Source organism: Procambarus clarkii, chromosome 74, assembly GCF_040958095.1.
Source record: "Procambarus clarkii isolate CNS0578487 chromosome 74, FALCON_Pclarkii_2.0, whole genome shotgun sequence".
NCBI lineage: Eukaryota > Metazoa > Arthropoda > Malacostraca > Decapoda > Cambaridae > Procambarus > Procambarus clarkii.
The window spans coordinates 9,818,882-9,827,282 of record NC_091223.1 but is presented as its reverse complement, the minus strand read 5'-3'; the positions used below and the strand labels follow the sequence as shown (position 1 = coordinate 9,827,282).

The 8,401-nt window shown below is 39.7% G+C and overlaps 1 protein-coding gene across 1 annotated transcript; it reads right to left on the bottom strand.

The window, feature by feature from the left end:
• Nucleotides 1-338: 338 nt before the first annotated feature.
• LOC138356801 (axoneme-associated protein mst101(2)-like) lies at nt 339-8,190 on the bottom strand. The gene is made up of 6 exons (XM_069313122.1): nt 8,137-8,190; nt 5,391-6,639; nt 3,735-3,983; nt 2,585-2,739; nt 873-1,067; nt 339-746 (listed from the first exon to the last, which is right to left on the bottom strand). Exons 1-6 carry the CDS (start codon nt 8,188-8,190, stop codon nt 339-341), a joined length of 2,310 nt encoding a protein of 769 aa, XP_069169223.1.
• Nucleotides 8,191-8,401: the final 211 nt, after the last annotated feature.

Here is an 8,401-nt window from a genome sequence, read left to right as displayed (position 1 = left end):
CCGCTATCATCTTTAACAGAGCGAGTTCGTCTTCGCGCATGAGTGCAGTGGCACCGTTGCTAAAGGTCGTCCTAATGTTATCAATGATGGCGGTCTCCGCACTGCGCTTCCTTCTCCTCCTCCTCCTTCCGAGGCCGAGAGAGACTAAAAGGTTTATTAGTTGATTCAGAAGGGTTTGAATGGTAGCAATTGCGATATTGGAGGTCTGCAAGAGTGAGAGTAGATTTGTGAGCACGGCTAGTAGGTTGGTCGCGGTGGTGCTCGTTGCCGAAGTTGATGTCGTACTCAGCGTAGTGGTAGATGTAGTCGATGTTGATGTTGATGTAGTGGTCGACGTGCTAGTAGATGACGTGGTCGATGTGGTAGTTGATGTGGTCGATGTCGTTGTAGTTGTCGTACTGGATGTAGTAGTAGATGTCGTACTGGATGTAGTAGTAGATGTCGTACTGGATGTAGTAGTAGATGTCGTACTGGATGTAGTAGTAGACGTCGTACTGGATGTAGTAGTAGATGTCGTACTGGATGTAGTAGTAGATGTCGTACTGGATGTAGTAGTAGATGTCGTACTGGATGTAGTAGTAGATGTCGTACTGGATGTAGTAGTAGATGTCGTACTGGATGTAGTAGTAGATGTCGTACTGGATGTAGTAGTAGATGTCGTACTGGATGTAGTAGTAGATGTCGTACTGGATGTAGTAGTAGATGTCGTACTCGACGTCGTTGTTGATGTGGTTGTTGATGTCGTGCTAGACGTAGTAGACGATGTCGTGCCAGACGTAGTAGATGATGTCGTGCCAGACGTAGTAGATGATGTCGTGCCAGACGTAGTAGTTGATGTCGTGCCAGACGTAGTAGATGATGTCGTGCCAGACGTAGTAGACGAAGTCGTGACGGACGTAGTAGACGATGTCGTGCCAGACGTTGTAGACGACGTCGTGCCTGACGTAGTAGAAGATGACGTGCCAGACGTAGTAGACGATGTCGTACCAGATGTAGTAGACGATGTCGTTATTGTCGTAGTCGTTGATGTTGAGCTCAACGTAGATGTAGATGTCGTGCCTGATATGCTAGGTATCGTGCTGGAAGATGTTGATGTCGTATTCGAGGAAGTAGTAGATGTTGAGCTCGAGGTAGAAGTAGATGTGTTCGATGAAGTGGTCATGTTCAGCGTACTAATGCTTGAACTAGGCGTCGACGGTGTAAGAACAGAAGTTGTCGTATATGTGCTTGTTCCTGTAGGCTGGGGCGGCAACGCTGTAATTGCAAAGAAATATTAAAAGTTATTTACTATGTGTAAAGAAATTACAAATGTAAACTGTATTTTAGGACATAGTTACAAATCTTGAAATAAATATATTTAAAATAAAATACATAAATATTATGAATTTTCTATAATTTGGAAGCAGTCGAATCTATAGATATTTGTTATTAAATGTTATTAAAAAATTATACCACTTAAGTGTTAAAAATAACTCATTATCCAGCCCGTCGTCCTAAGGCTTCCCATCAATTGACAACCGTAATGAACCCTAGTCTTAGTTAAAAACAAATAACATATTTGTTATTAAATGTTATTAAAAAATTATACCACTTAAGTGTTAAAAATAACTCATTATCCAGCCCGTCGTCCTAAGGCTTCCCATCAATTGACAACCGTAATGAACCCTAGTCTTAGTTAAAAACAAAATGTGAGAGAGAGAGAGAGAGAGAGAGAGAGAGAGAGAGAGAGAGAGAGAGAGAGAGAGAGAGAGAGAGAGAGAGAGAGAGAGAGAGAGAGAGAGAGAGAGAGAGATAGAGAGAGAGAGAGAGAGAGAGAGAGAGAGAGAGAGAGAGAGAGAGAGAGAGAGAGAGAGAGAGAGAGAGAGAGAGAGAGAGAAGAGCTAACCAGTTAGTTAACTGTACGTGTTATCTCGGCAAAGTTGAAGAAGGAAATGATGGAAATGTTGTTGTACTGGTCGGGGATACAGGCCCCATGTCGCTATGTAATAATTTAATAATTTGTTTTGCTCTTTGTTGAACTAATGAAGAAGATTGTGCGAAAAAAGCTTGTGGAACATCTGGAGCGAAAGAACTTTGAAGCACAGCATCAACATGGTTTCAGGGATGGCAAGTCCTGCCTCACAGGATTAGTTGAATTCTACGACCAGACAACAAAAATCAGGCAAGAAAGAGAGGAGTGGGCAGACTGCATATTTTTGGATGCATATTCATATTCAGTCTGCATATTCAGACTGCAGGGTTCAGTCCATGAACCTATACTGTTTCTGATATATGTAAATGATCTCCCAGAGGGAATAGAATCCTTCCTCTTATTGTTTGCTGGTGATTATGAGAAGGATTAAAATAAAGAATGATAGTAGGAGGCTACAAGATGACCTAGACAGACTGAATGAATAGTCCAACAAATGGCTTCTAAAGTTCAACCGAGTAAATGCAAGGTAATGAAACTAGGCGATGGAAACAGGAGGCCAGACACAGGATACCGAATGGGAGATGAAGTACTTCAAGAAACGGACAGAGAGAAAGATGTAGGAGTTGATATCACACCAAACCTGTTTCCTGAAGCCCACATAAAAAGAATTACATCTGCAGCATACGCTAGGCTGGCTAACATCAGAACAGCCTTCAGGAACTTGTGTACGGCATCATTCAAAACATTGTACTCCCGCATATGTAAGACCAATCCTGGAGTATGCTGCCCCAGCTCGGAGCCCGTACCTTGTCTAGCACAAGACAAAACTGGAAAAAGTTCAGAGGTATACCACTAGGCTAGTCTCAGAACTAAGAATCATGAGTTACGAGTAAAGGCTGAGTGAGATGGCCCTCACGACACTGGAAAACAGAAGAGTAAGGGGAGACATGATCACTACCTACAAAATTCTCAGAGGAGTTGAAATGGGGAGATAAGAATAAACTTTTTAACACGGGTGGTACGCGAACACGGAGACACAGGTAGAGACTGAGTACCCAAATGAGCCAAAAGTTATGTTAGAAAGAACTTTTTTAGTGTCAGAGTAGTAAACAAGTGGAATGCATTAGGCAGTGATGTGGTGGAGGTTGACTCCATACACAGTTTCAAAAGTAGATATAATAGAGCCCAGTAGGCTTAGGAATCTGTACATCAGATTATTTACGGTTGAGAGGAGGGGACCAAAGAGCCAGAGCTCAACCCAGCAAGCACAACTAAGTGAGTACAACTAGGTGAGTGCACACACACACACACACATACATACACATACCAAAGAGTCAGAGCCCAACCTCCGCAAGCACAAATAGGTGAGTACGCGCGCACACACACACACACACACACACACACACACACACACACACACACACACACACACACACACACACACACACACACACACACACACACACACACACACATACACATATAATTAAGAACTTTGATAAAACAGCAAAACTTGTTGCTTTAGATTCAGAATATAGTTGCCTGCATCTTGTACAAAATAGCTACATTTTGAATTGATATGTACCAGCGTTCTTGGAATTTCTGGAATCAAATGAATGATGTATAAAGATTGCCTATAAGAGTACTTTCAGAAGCTGCCGGAACTCTGGCAGTTGTGCATGGTCTTCCGAGGTTGCTAATGAGGTTAATACCAGTTACTGAGATCTGGATTCCTAACAGCAACTATAAGTGCAAATATGTTATGTAAATTCGTTCCTAGATGTACAAGTATGTGCTTAAGTGATGGTAAAGGATGTCTTACCTGGATAACAGCAGAGACATTTGTTTCCCTTGCAGCCCTTTTTGTTTATCAATCCTGTACAGAGCTTCTTACTGGAGACACAGTAGCCACCGAGAACATTGCAGGCGCTCAATGGCTTGCAAGCCTTGGCACAGCAGACGCACTTCTTCTTGGAGCATCCCTTGGCTATCTGGCGCTCAGTCGACCCACACTTCTTCTTGCACACGCCCTTGTATATCGTACACTTCTTTTTTGGGCTCATTGCACAAGCTATTTGAAAGATAATTATTATAAATTTATGCACTATAATATTAAATAATATAATTATTTGAGGATCTCAATATAGGCTTTCATATAAATTTAACCACTCTTTAAATATATTATTATTGTTTTATCTAGAGCTACACTGAAATTTTTAAGATTCGGAGCATTATGTGAAAAGCCACAAACAATTGCAGTACAAAAAGTGATGGCAATTTTAATAATATAATTGGACATTATTCCAGAATATAAATTTTTAGCCTATCTACTCCGTATGAACCTGCTCATTGATATACAGCCCCTTTATATAAAAGAGCATTGTCCGGGAAAGCTAATAGAATCGTAAATACATATGCAGGTTCGTTTTGAATACCCTGTGATAGACGTGGTCAATGCACAATATTACATCACAGTAACAGCAGAGGATTTAATGATAAATAGTAATAGGCCTCAACAGATCTCCAGTAAACAGCAGGCGGTCCAGAGAAGTATACGCTGAGAACAACAGGAAAAACTCTATTGTTGTCAAAAAGTCAAACATATGGCTGCATTAGTGGTAAGAAGAACGAAAATAAAAATTAAACATAAAGTAGCAACAGTGACAAGTAGAGCGGAAGCAAATGAATGACTGGCTCAACAATATTCAGCTCGGGGTCAGCTCGTCTCTACGAGCACAATAAACTGCTGGAGAATGTCCAGAGTAATTTACTACAACATTGTTGTCAGAAGTAAGAGCGCTGAGCTCAGAGGAGAGTTTAAGAGACCTGAATCAGACAATACTAGAGTCGAGTCTTGCTCAGTATGTTACTTCCGGAAGGAGAAATAGTGGTAGTGACGTCAAATAACTTCAAAAATCAAATACAGTCACAATTACTTATTATAGTAGAGAGTCCAGCAAACGGGACATTATAATTATCTATTTAATATTTTTTTCAACATTTGTTTCAAATTTTGTCACTTAACCTAAATTGCCTCTAATATATCTCGTTTGACACCGATGTATATTTCAGATGTATTAAAGTTACAGACTTAAAATATATTTTTGAGCAGGTTTTGTATCTCTCCATAGAACAGACATCAGTCATTATATGTAACTGTGAAAAGTAAAGTAAACTTACAACAAATAAATCTTGAGCAACTTTCACTTTCAAGTACTAGACTAATAGTTAAGACATACAGAAAAAGTTAACAGCTCTAATCCCAAGTTGCTAATTTAAAAAGTAATATCATCTTTGCGAGATCATATTACTATCTCACATATTGTGGAGAGATGATGGATAGATGGATTGATACACCAGGCACAAAATGAAGAGGCAAACGTTTGATAGTCATAAGCAACTGTCAGGCTAATAACTTCCTGCTCCTTCCATTTCAACAAAATGAACAAACAAACATTGAAAACAAATAGACACTTACATGAGAGGCAACACTCGCACGACTTCCCCTTGCACTTGACACCGGCAACTTTGGTGTTGCAGGTCTTTTTCTTCTGGCACTTCCCGCCGGCTTGAGTACACTTTTTATGAGGTTTGCACTTTATTTTAGAGTCAATATCGCCACCATGACTCTCACCTGAAGCTGGATAACCTTTCCTCCCGTCAGACTGCTTCCCTTCCTCCTTTACTGCCGGCTCGTCACCTTTCTTACCCGCCTTGGCTTTACTTTTCTTGGGCTTTTTATTGTTTTTATTAGAGTTCTTGCTGCTTTTAACTTTGGGTTTATTCTTCTTGGTATTTTTGTGTTTCTTGCGTTTGTCCTTACTGTTTTTTTTACGGTTTTTCTTTGTTTTTTTGTTATGTTTCATTTGGATCTTATTAGTTTTGTTTTGCTTCTTTTTGTATTTATCCCCCTTTACTTTTATGCCTTTAACTTTCTTTGCTCTTTTCCCATTCATCACCTTCTTTTGTTTATTTGACGCTTGCTTCTCTCTTTGATTTTTTGGGGGTTTTGTTTTCTTTGAGTTTGTTTTCATTGTCGTTTTATTTTTTTTTTGTTTACGGCCGCCTGTCTTAGGGTTTTTGGGTTTTGACTTTTTTAAATTTTTTCTTGATTTCTTCTTTTGTTTTTTCTCTGAAGTGACTTTTCGTCCCTTAACGACCTTTTTGGCAGTGGGAACTTCTTTATTAGACTTGTCACGTCCCTTAGCAGCCTTCTTGACAGTGAAAACCTTTTTACCAGTCTTGACGCGACCATCTTTCTTCTTCTTCTGCCGCCGATGTTTGCCACGTTGGAGTTTATCCTTATTCTTGCCTCCGCGATCTTTCTTTCCGCTCTTGGTGCGACTAGTTTTTTTCTTACTTTTGATGGGTTGATCTACACTATTCTTTATGCCTTTCTTGCTTCCTCGACGTTTTTCTCCTTTCCTTTTGATAGAACTTTTCCTCTTCTGCCCATCATGACGCTTTTGTCCATTCTGGGTACGAAAACTCGTTTCTTGTTTTTTAGTTCGATGTTTTAACGATTTCTTAACAGTGTCAGCTTTTTTTATCTTGGAAGGAACAGATTTTCCTCCATTCTGGTCTCGGTGACCTGTTCTTACTTCATCAATTCTGCCGTGACCAACACTTTTCCCGCCATGTTTGTCAGTACCAGTGTTTCTTCTTCTCTGAGTCAGCAGGTCTTGATCATTTACCTCCTGACGATTTTCAACAGTTTTTCCATGCACCTGTTCCTGTAGATTGAAATACTTTGGTATTATCTCTCTCTCTCTCTCTCTCTCTCTCTCTCTCTCTCTCTCTCTCTCTCTCTCTCTCTCTCTCTCTCTCTCTCTCTCTCTCTCTCTCTCTCTCTCTCTCTCTCTCTCTCTCTCTCTCTCTCTCTCTCTCTCTCTCTCTATATATATATATATATATATATATATATATATAAATATATATATATATATATATATATATATATATATATATATATATATATATATATATATATATATATGTATGTATATATGCGAAGAAGCTTGAATGGTCTCCAAGTCAGTATGCAACTGAAAACTCCTCACTCCAGAAGGATTCGAACCCAGGAAGCCAGGAGCTCTGTGCACCTTGGCGTACCTGGCTCCTTAACCGCTTGACCACACTGACTGTACAAAAATGTTGGAAGTCGTGAGACCTATGTAAGAAATGCTTATGTTCCTTTTTGAAGACATTTCTCGGAAAATATATATGAAAAATCTGTGTGGCCATCGCCCCTGAACTACACACGCTAGAGTTTGATCACAAGGAAATAACTTGAGAAGATAAAAAAATAAAAACTCTATGGTAACGTTGTAAAACACATAGAGGCCATCAAATAAAACATTTGGCGGAAAAAGTGTTTTATTGTTGTTGTCGTCACACTAAAAACTTTTAGTTATATTAGAAGTCAGAATATATTGGAGGGTTCTTTAAATGCTAAGTCATAAAAATATAATTGCCTTAAATTTAAAATATTCCTGCAAAACATACTTCCTGTGATTTACGACTTCTGTATGTGATCTTCGGAAGTGTATGCAATAGCGAAACATTCTTTTCAGCACAAATCTGTTTTATCTCCAAATATCGTAGTGATCATTTTTATATGTTCAAAGAGTATGAATGTATAGTTTGCAGGACATATATTCATTTTAACTAATGAACACTATTTAGATAAACAGAGAGAGAGAGGAGGGAATTATCAGGGAAAAGCGCCAAGGAATTATGACTATATAGCTCTTGGATGGGGACAGAATAAGGATTTGGAATGGGTCGGGGAAATGGTGCCCAACCACTTGGACCGTCCGGGACTGAACGCTGAGCTGCTTGAAGCGAGACCGTCGCTCTACCGTCCAGCCCAAGTGGATGGACTTCCACTAGAGAGAGAATATAAGAAGGAAATACTCAGCAAATGGACAGATGATATATTTTCTAAACTGCATAAAAATTGCAACAACTGAGTATAGGTTCCCAGTTTGAATAAAGTTTACGAGAACAACATATTATTGATTCTTATTATTTATACCACTGCAGTAAAATTGTATATATGAACCTCTGATTTGTTCATTGCCCATGATGTTGCTATAATAAATAGCTGTCTTTAATGTCTATTTTTGTAGTCATGTAAACACTGTTATCTTCTTAAGTTGAAAGTTTAAAGTGGGTGTATAGTACTGCGCTTACTTGGGCTGTACGTAAGGGATCCTCCGTACCTGTGCCAGGAGGAAAATACAGAAGACCAAAGCAGCTAGAATGAAAGTCTTCATGTTGGTAGCGTACAGCTGGGACAGGAGGAGTGGGCTGCTACTGTCTCTACTGCTACTGCTGCAGGGGACTACACCGACGTGTAGCAGCAACAGGGGCTTGGAGCACAGTCCCAGAACGTCCGCTGACCGGCCAGGGACTAGATGCACTAACACCGTAGGTTGCTCGAAAGTCTTTTATACCAGATCAGGACATGCATATGAAAGCTCGTTG